The sequence below is a fragment of the Scomber scombrus genome, chromosome 21 (genome assembly GCF_963691925.1).
Source record: "Scomber scombrus chromosome 21, fScoSco1.1, whole genome shotgun sequence".
Classification (NCBI taxonomy): domain Eukaryota; kingdom Metazoa; phylum Chordata; class Actinopteri; order Scombriformes; family Scombridae; genus Scomber; species Scomber scombrus.
Window position 1 is genome coordinate 22,301,421 of NC_084990.1, and position 20,220 is coordinate 22,321,640.

Consider the following 20,220-nt stretch of genomic DNA (forward strand, 5'->3'; position numbering starts at 1 on the left):
GAGCCCCTCCCTCCGTTGCTCCCTCTCTCCCCAAAAGAGAAACATGCAGCCCTGTGTTCTCCACTTTTCCAAAATACAGCTGCTATGCAACAAAGTGCGCAAAAACAGCCAGGTGCCTGCCAGATATGCACGAATACCGCTCGCCTGCTCGCTCTGGGGAGGCGAAGCTTCCTCAATGACTGTTTGTTGCTGTGTTTTGTTTATCTGTGCTGCTCACGTGGATTTATGCTCATGAGTAAAATAGCTGATTTCTCTTAAGTGAACAGATGATTTCTTTCGACGGGCCTCTCATCCACTTACTTATGCGCACGTATAAACACACTTGGCCTGCTATACACGCACACATTTTACACACATACAAACTTCAGTCCCGCAGTTTTATGAATGGGCTGGTTGTGAAAGAGCGGCTGAGGCAGCACATTGAGTTAAGGGGAGTGAACCTTCATTCATGACATTGGGGGATGTTATTCCACCACGAACAACACCTAAGAGAGAGGTGCAGGTCTATTTTCTGTTTGCATTTTCATCTGAAGACATTACTTTTAAAGATCATGCTTTTAATTTGCACCTCCTTTTTATTGGTGTAATTGCAATCACATCTTTGAGAACCACAGATTTAGTTTTTAGAAAGCTTCAATTTGTTTTAGGATAGGATTCTTTTTAAAAGAGACATTAATAGGCCTCTACTTAATCGTATCCAATAAAAACGGGTTTGTGAAGGCCAAGCATGTAGCGTAATAGGCGTTAAACAGCTTCCAGTGGGAAGTAAAAGCTGTACTTTTACGTGTTGATTCAGAACAGCCCTGTCAAATCCAGGGGGCCAGGGGATTTGAGCCAGGCAGCGCAGCCCGAGTGTCAGCAGCATAGCTTTGTGAATGGACGGCAGTGTGTGTTTTATTACAGGAAGTGAGGGGAAGTGCATGTGAGGAAAAAGAGAGAGAGTGTGGTGCGTGGGTTTGTGTGCGTGCGTGCTAGTGCATCCCTGTGATACTCATGTGCATGCTTGTATATTTCTATTACATATGAGCGTGTGTGCCTCTAGGTGTGCGTGTGTGTGTGTGTGTGTGTGTGTGTGTGTGTGTGTGTGTGTGTGTGTGTGTGTGTGTGTGTGTGTGTGTGTGTGTGTGTGTGTGTGTGTGTGTGTGTGTTTACTCCAGCAGGACGTCTCTGCTTTCTGTAGCTGGAATGTTTTCTCTTTCGAAATTGAGCACAGACCAAAGAGGTGAACAGATGCTGAGAAAGAGAAGGGCAAAGCCGTAAAAAATAACAGTAGTTGAACTTGAAGTAATCACCAATAGGAAGATACAGGGAGTGTGTGTGTGTGTGTGTGTGTGTGTGTGTGTGTGTGTGTGTGTGTGTGTGTGTGTGTGTGTGTGTGTGTGTGTGTGTGTGTGTGTGTGTGTGTGTGTGTGTGTGTGTGTGTGTGTCAACTGTGCACACATGGCAGTGATGATGTCCAGTTTGGACATCTTGCCTGTTTAAAAGGATAATCCCAGTTTAAAACAATTTGGGCATTTCCTCCCCTATTTGTAATAATGAGATTGTGAATAGACGTAAAACAGACCCATGACTTACCATATGCATTTTCCTGTGAAATGAGCAACTGTTACTTTGGGTGGTATTCTGAGTATGCTTACTTTCGGTTTTATTTCCAAAGAAAGTGGTTAGCTCATCTTAAGTCCTCAAAGTACTTGTTGGATTGTCAGACGGTGTGTGAAACATCTTCTCTCTAGTCTACTCTTCCTTCTTAATTCCATTAATGCCTTCAAGGAACTTTCTGAAAGTGTGCGTCATTGTTCCCAACTCTACAATTCATCATGTGTCATCTTTGTGCCCTTCCTATGGCCTTTCTGAACAGCTATACACATTTCTGTTACTTGCTATTTGTAACTAGTTTGCAACCTGAATCATCAAACTAAAACCCTTGTGCTTCTTGATCCCTCTGACTTTGTCACCCTCTTCCCAGATCTCAGCTATTAAAATGGTGCGCATAATAATATCAGAACTAACAGAATAGACAAAGCCATGACAATTAAACGCCAAATTCTAAGTTAAATTATCCTTTAAAACCAGTTTTTGCTGTCCTTTCTTGGCAAGCATTTATACATGGATCTCACACTGGCCTCCACTTTCATATGCCTTACAGTTCTACACACACGCACACACATCGATACACAAATCACACATGTGAGTGGAGGAGGTGGCTGCAGGAGTGGACCTATAGTAACCTGCTGACACAGTCCAGTAGGTGTGTAGAGCCAGCGTGCGGCCGTATCGATCCTCGCTTATCCAGGAGAGGAGTAGGGAGGAGATGGAGAGGGTTGATAGATGACTTGATAAAGATAAAGCACAGATAAATCAGCATGAAGGCAGATAGGGGAAGGAGAGGGGTAAGAGGGGTCAAACGTGCCATGAAGCATTACGGACGAGATCTCGATCAAGACATTGAGAAAGGGTTAAAGGGAGGGAGTGGAAGGAGAGGGCGGAGGCGGAGAGGAGGGGGGGGTTTTGCGAGAAGAGCAGGAAGAACTGTGGATGTGGCATGTGCACTGATAAGTCCAAGCAAGGTGTCCCGGCCTTCCGTGTGTTATCTTAGTCTGATAAGGCAAATTTCGCCCTTAGGAGCGCCTGCTCGAAAAACACACGTTCAGTCATGCCATCCAATATACACGAACAAACAAATGAAACACTGCACATGCACACCCCCTCCCTCATGTCCACGATACCCTGGTGAGCAGCGGGAGCTCATTATATCATTTCAGTAACAGTGTGGGGGTGGATCGATCGCTACATTAAACATTAAGAGGGGACAGCTATATTGGGGGCTGAGGGATTGAGAGTGAGGAGTCAATATTGTGCCAGATTAATTATACCCACCCCTCGCCTGTGACGGGATGTCCCTCTCCCCGCACATGTCCTGGGACAGGGATGTATTGTATCGGGTCCACTAAACAGCAATGGGGCAGTGAGATTTATGACTGGTCAATGGCCATTTATAAAAAGCCAACGCGGCACAATTGAAAGTGAAGTGGACAACAGGGAAAACGTGAGATGTCAGAACACTCACCGATAAATTTGTGATCCCGGGGTCGTGGAAAATATTAGGTTTATTAGATTTTGAGTGTTTCTTTCCTTATACAGTGTCAGGACTCTATAAATATATTGTAAACTCCTACTTGTACCAGGAGGATTTTACTTTCCTACCCTCAAAGCCAGAATTTCTTGTTCCCCTCAATCACACCCTTACTGAGGCTGTCTCCTCTGAATAACAAGAAAAAAGCAATTATTCACCACACTCCTAACAAATGCAAGGGTAATCTTGGGATACTGGACTCTTTGTCCATGACTGATGTCCCATAATGCTGATTAATATCCAGTTCATTGAGAAGATGCAAGGCCAACAGTTCAGGGAGCTTTCTGAGAAAAGAGACCACATGTTCGGACAAGTACGTTCCCACCACTTCAGACAATCACTGCAATCTATTTCCAGTTGACAAAGGGGAAGTGAAAGTTTGATGTTTGCAGAAATTTACTGTTGCTACTGCCTTTCTCATGATGGGTGTCATTCAGATCGACATCCTGTTAGCCAACACAACATGAAACGTTTTAACGGCCAACGAAAACGAAATCACATTTGTCAGAAGGGTGCCTATTGCTGTCTCAACCAATCATCTGTCTCCCAGATACCATTGTACTTTCAATCAATCTCGTTAGGCTTGTTTGGCAGGTATCTGAAAACCATGCTTTAAATATTCAAGGATCCTGAAGCATTATCAGATGAGAGAGGACAACATGTAAATCAGATAGAGCGGACACTAATGGATCCAACACTCCTGAGCTCCCTGAGCAGACAGATACTGAAGCCACTCTTGGGCCTGTTGGCTCTCAGACACAAGGATGAGTTTGTTGTGTTGGCCGGGCTGCTCTTCTCTTCTCTTTTCTCTCTCTCTCTCTCTCTCTCTGTCTCTGTCTTTCCTGATTGTGCAGTGACCTGAGAAGTGCACACACATGTCCAGCACATGTTTCCATGCACCAGTGGAATGACTGGATAGACTCTGCAGTCGTAACGGTCTGGATTGTATTGTATCGCCTCATTTCCCTTCCCTCTCTTACTCTCTATTTCTCTCACTCTCTTGCGCAGAATTTTTCCACTGAACTATAACCTACGAAGCCAAAATACAGCAAAAACATATTTGGTCATGAAGAGTAAGGACCAGAGTCAGCATTTTTAACATTTGTTTTGTAATGTCTTAAAAATTATGTAAGGGGTACTTTGTTTACTGGTAAAGAATTATGTTTATTATCTTCAACACCCTTTAAATATATGATAAAATATCAACAAGCTAAATTATTAGATGAAGAAGGCAGTTTTATTCGCTCAGTCTTGACAAACTCATTTATAGAAACTTCCATCACACTTACTGCACTTTCCATCATAGCAACAGCTGAAAGATTACACTAGCTGGTGAGATAGCCATGGCTAGCCTTAGCTAAAAGTTGATATATTAACTGGTTTCTCACTAGTTGATTCCTATAGTCCAACATTTCTAGATTCACCAACATCTTAGTAGGAAAAATGTTTAAAAAACTAATTTTTTTTTTTTTTTAAACTAGATCACAGAACAGCCATGGCTCTATTAGCTTAACAGAGAAGTAATCGCGCTCATTTTAGGCTTTAACTTTGACAATTTGGTGTAGTTACATTCAATAAATCAGTTTAAAAGGACAACAAGATGCTGCATTTTTCCATTACATTCCCTGAATACTGTCTACAATTTTTGGGTATTATGTGTGGACTATATGCCAATGTTTTTAGGGTTGAAAAGTCAGCATAAAAAGGTACAGAATTAAGGCATTATACAACTACAACTACTGTATCATAAACCTTTCAACATTTTTCTTAACTTCACTCCGTGCTCAGCTTTTCATTTTCATATATAGTTCACTTAAAAAATGACTGCACCCAAACTTGATCCGAGAAAGCAAAACATTGCGTGCACAACTTTAAAATGACCATTAAAGTATAGGTTACATCTAACTTAAAATGCATGTGTTGACAGTCAAATATTTTTAAATTACACTCTTGCTTTTCCCTATTACGCCTCCCTCTCACCACAATGGAGCCATGAATTCAGCTAAGCCACTCATGTCATTTGCAACCCATGTGAATCAATAACTTCCTTTTTAGGCTTTAAAACCATTGTGGCATAATTGGCATCAGTGTTTTTATTGATCCATCAACACATAAGGGGATCATTTGCCAAGAGTGGGAGAGCCAGGTGTAGCCTCTCACGCATTTTCCAGCTTGCTCTCAGAGTGTCTGGACAGTATACCGGGGCCACGTGCCGCTCACACTGCAAATGTAAAATACATATCATGGGAGATATGAACCAGATCTCCAGATATCCCCGAGATGGAGTTAAGAGAAAGACTTGAATCTTATTTGTATGATTGGACCTATTAAGTGTGTATTTATGTTACGCTCACATGTTCCTCGGTTTAGCAAGATCCAGTCACCCTGTTTGACACTGGGGCTGATGTCCAATGAGTTATTGTGAGCGAGGCTGTCGTGTGCTGCAGACTTCCAGAGGCTTAAGACTTGGCCAAGTCGCACATAAACATTCAATGTAAGACTCTCCAGATCCACTCCTGACTTCAGATTGGATTTCCCTACACCAGGGCCTTTAATGGTAGGAGATACAGTGTCTAAAGTAAGATGGGGGAGTTCATAGCGAGGTCTTGTCAACCGCCTGACACAACTCATTCAATAGTGATATTAAAACGTTTTCATTACTATACACTTAAGTTTTATCTCCTGGCTTCCTCTCTTTTATTTTAGTTGCTTAAAGGCTACAAAATGTAGGATTTAAATATGATTTATCAAGATCATAATACTATAGTCTAATAAACCATCCTTATACATGTGCAAACTTCATCTGTTTGCTCAAGATTTTTTAGTATATCTGTCAGTGCTATTTTGTGTTTTTTGGGAATCCCACAGGAATCCAATAGTGTTTCCCAACGTGTTCCTATACGGCTGAGCTAAGGGGCCCATTGTGTAGACTAGAGTGTGTGTGAATGTGTGTGGGGGGTGCCATCCCTGCTCCTGCGATTTGTTTGTGGTGAGTGTCTGCTCAATGGGACCCCCCCTATGTAATGATCCCTCTACTTCCTAAAGCACTCAACCATGACCATCACCTTTCACCCTGCATCCTCCCCCTCTAAGAGCCAACATTTACATATGTAAAAGTCCATCTCCACCCTGCCTTTAGCTCGGGGTCATCTCGATACGTTAGTGCTCAGAATAGGGTGTGAATGGGAGACGGTACAAGAATACAACAAAATAGGGAAGGAGGAGATAAGACAAGTAGGGAAGCGAGGAAGAATCCTTTGACCTTATCAGGTTAAGGGGTTCTGGGAATGTGCCACAATCCGCCCAGCGCTGAAGGAGATAGCGCATACACTCCGTCCACAGGCGTGTGCTGGCACAGATACTCATATATACATATACTTTGCTGAACACACTTCTGCGTTATCTCAAAAATTCTCCGCTTTAAAAGGCAACCACTATTGTGTACTGTATCTGTCTTCGCTCTGTTCTAAACACCTTCCAGGTACTTCACGGTATGTACCCGAGTTCATGAACCGACCCCCCACCCCCAACTTCCCTCTCGCAGAAAAAGAAACTCTGAAATATGAGGATCTCTGCGAGAGGGTGATGTAACATTTAACAAAGCAGTGAGAGGAGGTCACACTGCCCCAAATAAAAGCAGGAAGAGAGGGGAATGAGAAGAACATCATTCTCCCTGGATCCGTTTACAAGACTGCCACTACCTTATAAACTTTAGGTACAAATTTGACATCATTTGGACAGGAAGATTTACAGTAGTAGTTGGTGGAGACCAGAGTTTGTTTTAATTTAAGGACTATTCTTGGAATTGGGTGTTGGGATTTATTCCAGAATTATGTTTTTAGCCAAGCTTATGGCGTGCGCCGTGTGGCTCTAAAGATTGCAATTTTTCCGTCCACAACTTCCGTCCAGACTAAAATATTTCAGCAACCGTTGGATGGATCGCCATGAAAGTTTGTACAGACATTCATGGTCCACAGAGAATTAATCCTAATGTCTTTGGTGATCCTCTGACTTTTCATTTAGCACCACCATTGGGATGAAATGGTCTGATTTTGTGTGAAATGTCCCAACAATGGTTAGACAGATTACCATGAAATTGGGTACAAACATTAGTGTCGCCTTTAGGATGAATTGTAAAAAGTTTGGTGATTTACTGACTTTTCATCTAGCGCCATCATCATGTGAAAGTTGGTATTTACCCAATGGTTTGTGATCAGTTACCAGCAAAATTTGCTACAGTTACATTATAAACTACTTCAGCATGATCGCATTGTCTTATTGTGAACATATAAGCCTCACAGAGGTGATGGATCTAGATGATTAGTTTTGTTTAAATGTTATTAGTTACCAAAATTGTGATGAATTTACTGCTTTGCACATGTTCCAATCAGGATCAAATCATGGATGTTTAAAGAGAACTGGATGCAGCGTTGGAGGCAGGGCCCCGTTCATTCCCATGAAATTTGCTCAGTGAAGCCATGAAGCCAATAAAGCCACTATGATAACATACTGCGCATGCTGTATGGACCCAGAGTGTTAACTTCCAGTTTAGCCAGAATCGATAAAACAATTAAATCATGTGGCTCTTTTAGACTTCCTGAATGTGATCGGACCAAATTAATTCAATTATGCTTGGTAATTTGCGGGGGTTGTCTCAAAGAAAATTATCCACTGATTTAAAGACATCTCTTTCACAATGTAAGTCTATGAGAAAGAGTCTTTTTGGGCCCGATAACATCACATGATGTTGTAGTTACACAGGTCGGCCACTATGTCAAATTGGCATCAAAGCTCGGCGCTGTTCTCGGAGGCTTAAATAAAATTTATTATGTTTTCTATTTTCTGCTTGGTTTGATCCATAGGGTTAATACATTGGTGTATTCCCAGTTAGAGAATTTGTTAACCAGAACATCAATCGACTCGGTTTAATTGGAAACGTGCGCAAGGCAACAAATAGCAATCACTATCACAGGCAGCTACACAAACACAGAAAGCTGTCAGATGCTCATTTACTGGATTAATTAATATGCCAGAGAGTTCGCACACAAAAAAAGCTCTCACGCACACACACACTCACACACACATACTACAGCTGACGCCATTCCCAGGCCGGTCTGTTTGAAATTGAACATCCTCATAAACCGACAGCCACATCAAGGGCAATATTCCTGCCAATCGCATTAGTGGCTCTACTTGGCTGCATTGTGAGTGGACTTGTGTACACTCTCTGAGGATTGTTTGCAGTTCATGGCCATGGCCGAGAAAGGGGGGAATGTCAATAGACAAACACACTAGTATTATTAGAGCGGCAGTCATGTGCCACCCTCTGTGTACTAGCAGACGAGCTGTCGGCGACTTAGAGGAGGCTGGAATCCCATCGTGTCTGTCTGGGAAATCTGGGTAAATGCTCGCTAATCCTGTTGATCCTTTGCTAAAGCCAACACTTCCTCACCTGCCTGGGTGCCATGGGAGAGTGAGTACAGACCAAAAATAGGACGGTTGTTATGATGAGCAGCGCTGTTTCATTGTTAGATTCTTTCTTTCTCTTTTTTCACTTTATGCATGTTCCCACTCTCAGTTGAAGGCCAACGAGTTTAAACTAGAAGAATTATGAATCACTGGAAGTTGTCACTTTCATTATTGGTAAAATGCCAAAACATTTTAATCACACAAATAGATAGATTTTCATGAATGACTACCCACCAATGATGTTTGATTGGGGATATATTGCCAATGCATATTACATTTCTATTTGAAATTGAAACTGTACGATTATTTCCCTCAAATATAATATTGAGTCTATGAAATATCAGAAAGGTGCTTGTCACAATTATCACAATTTCCCAGAAGTAATGTCTTAAATTTGCTTGTTTTGTTCGACCAACAACCCCAAACCCAGCGGAAATCCCGAGTGACAGAGCAACATCAGATTCTCAAGGCTCTTCTCACTTTTATTTCACTCCTTCATTTTTTCACTTTCTATCCACTGCCTCGGTGGGGGAGTCGTTTCTGGCCTTATAGAGTCAGTCAGACATATTTTCTCCTCCTTTTTTGTGAATGGACGACAGCATGTAATTACCTGGGCTGAGCTTTCAGTGTGGCCTGCTCCGTCAGCTCCACACCCACTGCAGACACACAGAGACACACACTTTCAGGCATACACAGACACATGTTCACAAGCACGCACATAGATGCAGATTCGCCAAGATTACAATTACGCACACACGAGTGCGTGCTCTCGCACTCATGCACACATGCGCACACATAAATACAGGCCTCCCCAGCTGGAAGTGCACAGCTGCTGCTGTTTACCCTGTCGGGACCAGAAAAACATCCTGTACAGTTCTCCGGGTGAAAACCTCCCCTCACATAATAAACACAAGCCCTCGGCACAGTTTGAAGCTCCACTTTGGGTGGTTTCTGTGGCCGTCAAGGCAAAGGTCCCCTCCAGCAGTCCAGCTTGATAGACAGTTTGGTGTGTTAAGAGATCGAGTGGATGCCTGTGGGGAAACCTCAAATGGCATAAAGTAGCTAAATATTTTGGGGTTGGTGGAAAAGCTGGCATTATCAGGTTATCACACACACACCCTTACTTTTTATTTCATCAGCTTCACTCAAAAGCAAAAAAAAACAAAGTACAAGCCGCGGCTAACATCTGGATACCAATAGGAAAGAATGCTGAGACACAGAATCAGTGTATATGCTGTTCTAACGGAGGTGTGACATTTGCTTTCATCAGTCCAAAGACATCTCTTTGGCCCGTAGAGTTGTTTAGCTTTAAGCTTGACTTTGACAGAGGAAGTTTTGGCTGCTGTTGTGTCTGGAAGAGTGAAGAAAAGTGGGCGAGGACACTTTGAGCTTCTAAATGACTGCTGGAATGTAGTCGTGTGTGAGCGTGTGTGTTTTTTTGTGTGGATGAACTTCTCAATGTGTCTTCAAGTGTGTGTTTATACGCGTCTGTCTGCTGCCCTGTGTTTTGCAGTTGACAGTCACTTAAGCATTTTGGCTGGCACGTAAAAGAGATTCCTGTGCAGACAGAAGTATTTGCATTTGCATTTGCATTTGCCTTTGAGGTTCACAACAGTAGTATCGGGGCAGGGCTGAATGAGAGAAGAATATACAAAGCGCAGTGTGTTTGTGTGTGCCAACTCTTATCTCTCTTTTCTGTTTACTGTCTTGTTGTAGCGGTGGCATTTCACAGCCCTCCAGTCACTATCAAGAAGGAACCGCAGAGCCCGGGCTCCGACCCCAGCCAGTCCTGTAGCCACAAGCAGACCTTCAGCTACCCAAGTGGAGAGCAGTGCCTTTATGCCAGGTATCTTCAGAATCTACTCCTAAAAAGTGTATAAAACAGTGTTTTTTTAATCTGACCTGTCTCACAGTCTCTTAACCTCACTGTTTTTATGTGTTTTATAAATTAAAGAATCAGTTTGCTCAAATAAAAACATTATCTCACCTACCCTTAGTGGTATCTAGCCCATACAGATAGTTTCGGTGTCTGGTTACTCCACAGAACACACATCAGCAGTTTTCAGAGGGATGGAAACAAATGGATGGAAATTGAGTAAAGACTTTAACAATCACAGTGTTTCTTTACATACAGTCTCATTTGTAGATTTCTAGATAAGAGCAAAGAAGAGCATTTCCTCCTCCTAATTCCTGTAGGCTTCTTATACGGATCATTGTTCAAATTAAATTAAGGCAATGATACATAGACTGATTTATTGTCTCTGCATATTTACTGACATCCAACATTACAAAAGGGCGGAGTAGAAGAGACAGTGTTGTCTTTATTTTGCTTCTCTCAGTAACAACAGCTATCATTGTACAATGGTAGTAATAACATGATGAAAACCCCAGTAGTGGTCAGCTGTCATGCATAAGTCAGCACAGCTAACGCTAACCACATATTGACCACTAAACCCCTTAGACAAAAAACTCCCATTAGCTCTGTTTGTTGTATTGACTGAAAAAAAGGTAGTAAAACTAGCGCTCCTCCCCAGCGCAGCTATGTTGTAATGTGTTTTCATACATGGATACGTGTCCTCAAGAGTCTGTTCATGTTTTTTTTTCAGTGCCTATGAGCAAAAAAGGGCTGCAGGAGGAGCCAAGAGCTCATGCCCAGGGACACCCATGTCTCCCATGCAGCAGCATTACTCCCCAAAACCTGCCACTGCCGGACGGCCCGATGCTGGCTACATGAACCCTGCTGCCACCTCCCAGCCACTGCCTAGCAACAGTTACCCCATCAACGCCAGGTGACACACCACAAAAGTCTTGATAGTGATCCTGAAAAGCAGATATTTTATAACCATGGAAAACATTATAAACATAAGGATATTATTGTTATTATTAGGTGCATATTGCATTGACTATGAGATCCTGAAATGAGCTGCTCTATTATATTTCTCAGTTCCAGGTATCAGGGCCCTTCAGGAGAACCCATGTGCCCCCAGTTTCCCCCACCAGGACAAGCCTTTCAACGCATGCCATCTGCCCCTGCGGGACATGGCAGCAGTGGAGCCGGTGGAGGCGGGGGTGGAGGGCCTGGGGGTGGAGGTGGCGGCAGTGGTGGTGGCGGTGCTGGGGGTTATCACAGGCAGCACTCTGACCCCTGCATGCCCTATTTGCAGCAGAGCTTTAAGCAAGAATACATGGACCCGTTGTATGAGCGGGCGGCCCACATGGCAGGGCCCGCGCACGGGACCGTACAGGGACAAGGGCACGTGCACGGACCTCACTCCCACTCCCACTCCCACTCCCACCCCCACCCTCACCCACATCCACACCCACACTCACACCCGCACCCACACAGGTTCCCACCGGCCCACATGATGGTCAAGCAGGAGCCCACAGACTACACCTACGAACCTGGTGAGTTATACAGAGCAGCTATTGTCAAAACTGGTGATGCAAATAAAGGAAGTTTTGTCATGACTTCTTAATTAGACTATAGTTTCAATATAAAGTGGGTAAAATATGCTACTGCACTATGTTTCAGCACTATGGGAGGATATTCAATGAACTATCAAGGTTACTGAAGATTTAATAGTACAAATAAGTAGACTCCATGTAAATTTGTATCTTTTGAATTGTAATTGAATAAAAGGACAGAGAAATATGTACAGTTGAACATTAACTCTCATGAAAATGTAATGATAGCATTGAAGAGAGTGTGAGTAATACAGAATGTACCTGGGAATTTACACTACAATTACTCAACGGTTATTTGACATTTTAATCCGCCTCAAGAAAAAGTCCCTTTGAAGGCAAACCCTCCCCAGTGTGCATAGCTAACTCAAGAACAAAATGTCCAAAAGGCAAACAAACTTCTTCACTGTATCTAGACTCCTTCCCAACTCCCTCCCTGCCTCCTCCAAAACTCCTCCTTTCAACTCTCTGACACTTTGCAAAGAAAAGGAGAAAAAAAGTTGTTTTTTTTCTGCTGCAGCTACACTCCTCCCTCCTTCCTTACCCTCCCTCCCTCCACCGCTCTCTGTGAGAGAGAGGGAGAGAGAGAGAGAGAGAGAGAGGCAGAGGAATTTCATTGAGAAAATGGAGGGCACTGGAAAGACTAGAGTCCCTGGTGGAGTGCTCCAGGGTTTCAGGTTGCACCAGCGGCTTCCTTTTTCTGCAGGCAGATGAACTCATAATGGAAAAATGAGCGTGGCCGCAGTAACCCGAACCTCTCACTGGCTGTGCTTTGGGTGAGGGGAGGGAGTGGTAGGAGTGGGGGGTGATGGGGGGTACGGGGTGGGGTGGGGTGGCCAGCTCAGGCACTTTAACAACAAGCCCTACCAGTGGAGAACATAGAAACCAGCTCTTCTACTTGCCTCTCTCTGAATTTAAAAACAAGGAGCGAGAAATATAACACTTCACATACACTGTGTCCTCATTCACTTGTATTAAAGCTGCTATAGGATTGAAAGTAGAAAAGCTTTTTGTTTAGATCCCCACAGGTCATACATGTACTGTGGATGACTATAAAGAAAGCCTCCTAGCGCTGAAACCAGCATACTTTCTTATGCATAATAAAAGCAACCTAATCTTTTTCACTCACCATGTTTTTACACTTGCACCGGATAGCAAGGCATAGCACAGCCTTGAGAAAGAAAGAGGGAAAGTACAAAAGGATGTTTTTCTGTGGATAACTGCTGGGAGGTGCAGGGAGTTGAAATTGGTGGGGTTTCCTTACAAGTGTCTCAGATATGAGTTTGACCATCTGCAGAGGCCAAACAGAAATAAAAGATCAAAGATTATCTTACTTTTTGTCACGCAGCTAGACAGTTATACAATACAGGTAGTGCAGGGTGAAGTCTGAATGCTTTTGTCCAACCATCTGAATCTGGAGTATGGGGGGTTTGTGCAGAGCTACTCAATGACCAGTGCAGAGAAATGTGTGTATGAAACAGATATTGTCAGTGGAGCACACAAATAAAAAATGTACATTTTTAATGGGATTAGTAAGGGGATACCAGATACTAAATTGTGTCTGTAAATGAAAATATCGTTTCTTAAATTGAATATTTTGTGTTAAAGGAAAGAAAGTTTATTTATATAACACATTTAAAACAACTGCAGATGACCAAAGTGCTGAACAGGCTTAAAAACAACTAAGAACAATAGACAATAATACAAAAAAAATGTCATTAAAACATAATATATGTGTGTATGTATTTTTATATACAACTACACATAAACACATACATGCACATAATAAATCAGAGGTATTACTGTAAGACAGTTTATGAAGTTGAGTAAAAGTTTTTTATTTGCTGTTCATTTATAATGACGTACATTTCTTGTTATGTAACTGAAAGAAATAGTCATGGCATGGGACAATGGTAATGGAGCCTAAAAAAAGAGGTGTATTGAAGTAAATGACAAGCAAAAGAAAACAACACCAGTGTTTTCTTTAAATATGTGCAGTGTGAACAATGGTCGCAAATGCCACAAGACTACGCTCTCATTTTAAGAGACGGCTTGAGAATGAGACTCCAGGTTTCACATACAAATTGGCATTCCACCGCTTAATCACTGCTATTGTTTCGCATGAAAGACACAAATGGTCATGCCACTCAGTACACAATTAACCCCGGTGCACTCACACCCAATCTACCCATCACTCCCTGGTGGGAGCTTGCCATTGCAGGCAGACATATTATTTACAGTATGATCGAGTGCTGCTGCCCCAGAATGGAGGGTTTGATTTTCCCCAATGGCATCTTATCACAGTCACAGTGCTGCAGCTGCATTCCCTGGGAGTGAGTCACGGCCAGAGCCAGAGGCGAGAGAGAGCTGCACCTTTTTTAGTTTTTATGCTCTCACTTGTCTCGTTCGTGTGGTTGACAGACACTATTATAACAGACAAACAAACACACATACAACACCTTTTGTGTTTGTACAGACAGCCGAAGAAAAGACACAAACAACACACACAAAGGTGAACAGAGCGGTCACAGGAAACGGAACACAAAACCCTTAGCAACACCCCTTTGATTGCAGAGTTCATTACAAGACGTTAAACGCTCTTTACAAGTGTCCCGACTTGCAGAGAATTTTTTTTGCTCGAAGGTTTATGAGGAGGAATATATAAATCTATTTCAGTGAATGCAGTTATTTGAGTCAGTCAATGATGTGCCCAGACAAAGTGCAGACACTGTATACTGTACCACAGGCTGGTGAAGGTGCTTGCTCATGGCCTAAAAATACCACCAGAGACAAGAGAAGTGATATGATAAATGCAGCGTTTGTCCTTGCAATGTCCGGGGGTGTTCATACAAAATATCCATATAATACAGTCACTTTTTTCGAGCTGATTTTGGCTTAGTAAGCAATAAGTTTGGGCTCACTCGCACTGATCAGATTCACACAAAGTGACTCTTCTTTAAAAGTTAAGCCTTTGTCCGTTCTGCCACTTAAATCGATGGTTGACATAATGCATCATTTGGGCTTTGTCTTTGTTCTTGGGTAAATTAGGGGAGTGTTTTTGCAGAGAATGAGTATACAGATGGACTAAACACATATTTTAACCAGTAGCTATTTGTGTTTCTGTTGCAGATGTGCCTGGATGTCCTTCTATGTACCACCACAACGAGGGCTACCCAAACCCCCAGCATAGCAATGAAGGTAATGAATTTTGCATTATTAGTTTGTGAATTGTGAAAGGAAGCCAAATCACAGCTGTAATTCGGTAGAAGGAGTCACGCTAATGTCAGTGTACTGCAGTTGCATGTATCCAATCTTCTCCTTCTCCAGTGCTTTATCTACATTGAGCATTTACTGGCTGGAGCTCTGCGGTCATTGGCTAACCGGCGTAGAGTGTCCGTGTTTCCATTGGCTAACCAGCGTTGTGTCTATGTTTCCATTGGCAGAGGCTCTCGCCTCACCCCTGCCTCAAGAATCCCTGAATAAACATTACTCCTGGAAAAAGCACACGGTTTTCCCCAGCAGAAATGAACAACAATCCTCCCATTCACTTCCATTGTTTGTTAAACCATTTGGGCTAATTGTAATATTCATTCACTAATTACACTCAGCATAGAAGCCTCAGAGTGACTCTTAAAAAGGGCTAAAAGGATGTTATAAATAAGCTAACAGGCCCTGAAATTGGGAGCAAAGATCCAAGTCCCTTTCAGATGTCTCCACTATGAAATCCTCTCCTTGTTAGTGAAGTGCTCTAGTCTGCTTTTGTAAAAGAGGAGTACACACTTATTAGCTTAACATTATTCATGCGTGAATGGATCCTTGTGTTTTTGTTTTTGGGATGGCATTCAAAAGCATTGGCACGGATCCCAAAATGAACCACATAGTGCTCTGAGATCAAGACCCCTTAAAACTCTAACACAGTCTCCTCCTTGTTTCGCAGGCTATCTGTTTGAAAATGACTCCCGCGTGGTTCCCGAAAAGTTTGAGGGTGAGTACCTGTAATTATTCTGCATTCTCACACACACATACACACACACACACACACACACACACACACACACACACACACACACACACACACACACACACACACACACACACACACACACACACACACACACACACACACACAGCACAGTCGGATAGGTGTTAGTTAAATAGCAGTGAGAAACACTAGCCAAACACGCACTTCAATCTCGATACCTGACTATCATCTCATCTTATATGACGTCAGAGTTCCTTGTGTAAGAGGTACATGAGTCTTTTGTGTACTCAAAGTCTTACTTAGCGGGTTCGGTTTCTCCGTGCACACGATGCGGGGCTCCTCTGACACAGTGAGAATGGACAGAAACAGTTTCCCATGGTGTTGTTGGGTGTCGGTGATTGACGCTGAAGGAGATTGAGCGGAGAGCCCGAGGGTGTCAACACTGGTTGAACCGGTGAAGTGTGCAAATCCTCCAAGACACAAAACCAGTAACTTAGCTGACCTTCTCGTGTTCCCACACTTGTGTACAACATATCCAATAACCGGTAAACAACCATAGTCAAACACGAATCAACGTCCACTTACCGATATTGCCTCACCTATTATCGGTAGCCAATTATTTATTTCTTTAGTTTGCATCCTGTGCTTTAGATTACCTTTCTTTTTTACATCTTAGTCTCCTAAAGTTCCTCTCCAAATGTTCCTATTTTTTGTCTCAGCTCAGCACGGTTTCTTTTTTAAGCGGTCGATATGATAAGCTGTTGTTAATAGGCATTTGGTTCAGTTTACGTCAGTATGCAAACATGAAACATCAAGATAAGGTGACATGCTGATGTGCTTGCCCCGGCTGTTATTAGTCAAACTTTCCTTGTTTGTACATGCAATATAAAAACCATTAGACCCTAATTTATTGATTAAATCTTTACGCACGGTTGCAGATTGTGACGAAAATGGATCAAATGTCACCGGTTTAGTTGGGGGGGGGGGGGGGGGGGGGGGAGCAAATGTACAGCTGAAGCTACAATACACGTTTGAATGACATCATAAGCTTCTAAGCATCAGTGACCTTTGGCCTTACTGTAATACAAAGAAACCCGTCGTGTTTAAATAAAGATGAACACACTGACCTCCGGTTTCTTTGCTCCTCTTCCAGGTGAGGTGAAACAGGAAGGGGGTGGTGTTTTTCGCGAGGGCACACCTTACCAGCGCCGTGGCTCTTTGCAGCTCTGGCAGTTCTTGGTGGCCCTGCTGGACGACCCGGGCAATGCCCATTTCATCGCCTGGACTGGCCGCGGCATGGAATTCAAACTCATCGAACCCGAAGAGGTACGTTACATCTGAGACTGTCTTACTTTGTACAGGGAACAATTCATTCAAGTCTTCATGTAACAGAGATGCCCTGTATCAGAAATGACTTGTTTAATTATGGTACTTTAAATAGTAATTTTATTTTTGGTGAACAAGTGCAGTATTGTGTCTGTTAACAGCAGTTCTTTCACTGTATCGGGGGTAATAAGTAATGATCATAGATAGACTGTAGACAATAATTTTAAAGTTTGAATTTGGGTTAACTGAGCACAGGATAAAACACAATTATTGTTTACTGGAGCCTCAAAACTAGTGTGATAGGCCAAAATACCTCCCTTTATGATTTGTGAATATACTTTTAAATCAAAAACAAACATTTTAAGATAAGAAATGAACAACTTAGACCATCATTTCTTGACAAAATACTAAATTTGCATTTGTGAGTTGAGAAATTTTGACTTTCTGACTTGCATCCAATACAGTTTGAGATTTATTTTGTAATAACTATCTAGCAGCTATTAAAAGCAACATCATCTTACAACACGCTGTGGTCAGCGTTTATGATTAGAGTCGATTCATAATTTTGACTCATTTTTTGAGGAAACAATACCCAAATTCTCTGGTTCCAACTTCTCAAATGTGAACATTTTCTGGTTTACGAAGCATTTTATGATAAATAAATTGAATATCTTTGGGTTGTGGACTGTTAGTTGGGATAAAACAAGACATTTGAGGACATCATCTTAGATTTTGGCAAAGAGTGAATGACTTTTTTCACCATTTTTGGACATTTTACAGACCAAACCACAAATGAGTTAATCAAGAAATTACACAGAATAATCGATCATGAAAATAATCATTAACTGCAGCTCTATTTAAGATGGTGGCTTGTTGCTTTACACCAAAAAAGGAAGAAAAGATGGAGTTTACAGCAAAACAAATTGACCTCTTTCAGTAATATCACTTTAAATGTTTAGATGAAAGAGCTATACCAGCGACTGTATGGCCTTCTCCACAGATAGCGACGTGTTGATAGAGATCACGATGTTAATATAAATCTGATAAAGACAGCACAGGAGTTATTCTCGGAATGAATTCATGTTAGCGGGGTTTTAAGGCGCTACATAGATTAGAGTGATTAGAAGTGAGATTTGGCCACTTTCCCTTATAGGTCTATTCTCTGATCCATCCTCCATTAGTCCGCCTGCATTCATTATTCAACACATGCAACGGTGGATTGATAAATGAAGGACGAGTGCTATCGCAGAATCCTCCCAACACACACACACACGCGCCTCGTTCTCTCTCACCTCCTCACATTTCTGTAGTCCAGACATTTTCTGCGATGTTTAAGACTGCAGTTTGATTGGACGCATCAGACAGCGTCCATTTAGGTGAGTCCTAATACGGGTAGGCCTGCGCTGTGTTTTCCATTATCTTTTTACTGTACATTAAAAATGAATGAGGTAAGAGTTTTTACAAGAGCAATTAGGGCTGAGAGCACACTCAGAGATCAAACAGGACTGCTGGGTAGATGGCCACTGTGGGATACAACCTGTCTCTTCCTGAGTCATGAATCTCAGCGTCTCCCTCCCTCCATCGCTCCCCTCCCAGCTTTACGGTTTCCTCAATATCCGAGATGATGTTTGTCAACATAATGTTCATTCAAAGTTGCCAAATGATTTGATTTACTTCCCACCCATTTTGCCTGCGTGAGGTTGCGAGACACTAATTTTCTATCAGAGTTAGTGTTCCCTCATCAGCTGGGAGTTCAATTTTGGGTTGGGACTGTATTTCATGGCCTTCCTCTGACAAGCAGCCATGACTCCTATTTCACTGCGAACACTGTGGGACTCTGGTTGCATTCAAGTGGTAATGGGTTACATAAAAAGGAAGTGAATCCACATGTGGGGACTGGCTCTGGTCTTGGCATGTTAAGGCTGTTGAGTTAAAGAGCAGAGAGAGGACTTTCGACTTGTCACCGAGGACCCCTAGTGGCCACAGCGTTAAAAAATAACCCCAACTGTGTCTGATTATGATTTTTGGAATATGAACTCTAGGAAGAGGGAAAAAAACACACACACAAGAAAAAAAAAAACGCTGACATAAACGATTCTCATCTGTTGACGTGTCATATGAGGAAGGCTATAGTCTTATAAGCCCTATAAGAGCATGCAAGTATCAACTCACCTTTGAATGAACCTCACAGAAACTGAACTATATCAGACATGTAACCACAGACATTTCCTTTTTTTCCCTTTTCTCCCTGTCTTCTCCCTTCCTCTGCCTCTCCTCGTTCTCCCTCTCCGCAGGTCGCCAGGCTGTGGGGCATGCAGAAGAACCGTCCAGCCATGAACTACGACAAGCTCAGTCGCTCTCTGCGCTATTACTACGAGAAGGGAATCATGCAGAAGGTACAAAACATGCTCTACTCATATTGCAAACTCAGAGGATTTGGGCTTTAGACCATCCAGACATTACAATCCTTTTAAACTTTACTGTAAAAACCTGATGTTTGCCTAAGTTTCCTTCAATATGTATTCATAGTAGAGTAACTACAATAAGTTCACTTATCACTTTAAGGTGCCACCCTTTATAAAAGATTTACAGGTAATAACTAATGGCTTTTAGTCATTTACTTATGCTTTACAGATCAGTTGAAAGCCATTAATATGAACAACTTTTTGGGATGGGATGTTTATCTTCCTCTAGCATTCTACATTAGGGCTTTCACAACAAGAAGTGTGCAGTTGCAAATGTCAGTATGTTGTTAATATAAAGGCTGTAGTCCAGATGCACTGCAGCTCTTTCCCAGAATGAATAGATGGGCAAACATTGAAGGAGTGGCCCTGATGAATCAAAGAGC

The 20,220-nt window shown here is 42.4% G+C and overlaps 2 protein-coding genes across 2 annotated transcripts in view; both read left to right on the forward strand.

Annotated features, from left to right (window-relative positions):
- The window catches only part of nbr1a (NBR1 autophagy cargo receptor a), a 504,698-nt gene that overhangs the window by 261,795 nt on the left and 222,683 nt on the right, over positions 1 to 20,220 (forward strand). The gene's annotated exons all lie outside the window — the stretch shown is intronic.
- The window catches only part of etv4 (ETS variant transcription factor 4), a 34,198-nt gene that overhangs the window by 11,891 nt on the left and 2,087 nt on the right, over positions 1 to 20,220 (forward strand). The window contains exons 5-11 of the mRNA XM_062443050.1: positions 10,319 to 10,448; positions 11,209 to 11,391; positions 11,547 to 12,007; positions 15,194 to 15,262; positions 16,002 to 16,049; positions 17,200 to 17,372; positions 19,667 to 19,768. Coding sequence (XP_062299034.1) covers positions 10,319 to 10,448; positions 11,209 to 11,391; positions 11,547 to 12,007; positions 15,194 to 15,262; positions 16,002 to 16,049; positions 17,200 to 17,372; positions 19,667 to 19,768 — 1,166 coding nt within the window. The remainder of the gene's footprint in view (positions 1 to 10,318; positions 10,449 to 11,208; positions 11,392 to 11,546; positions 12,008 to 15,193; positions 15,263 to 16,001; positions 16,050 to 17,199; positions 17,373 to 19,666; positions 19,769 to 20,220) is intronic.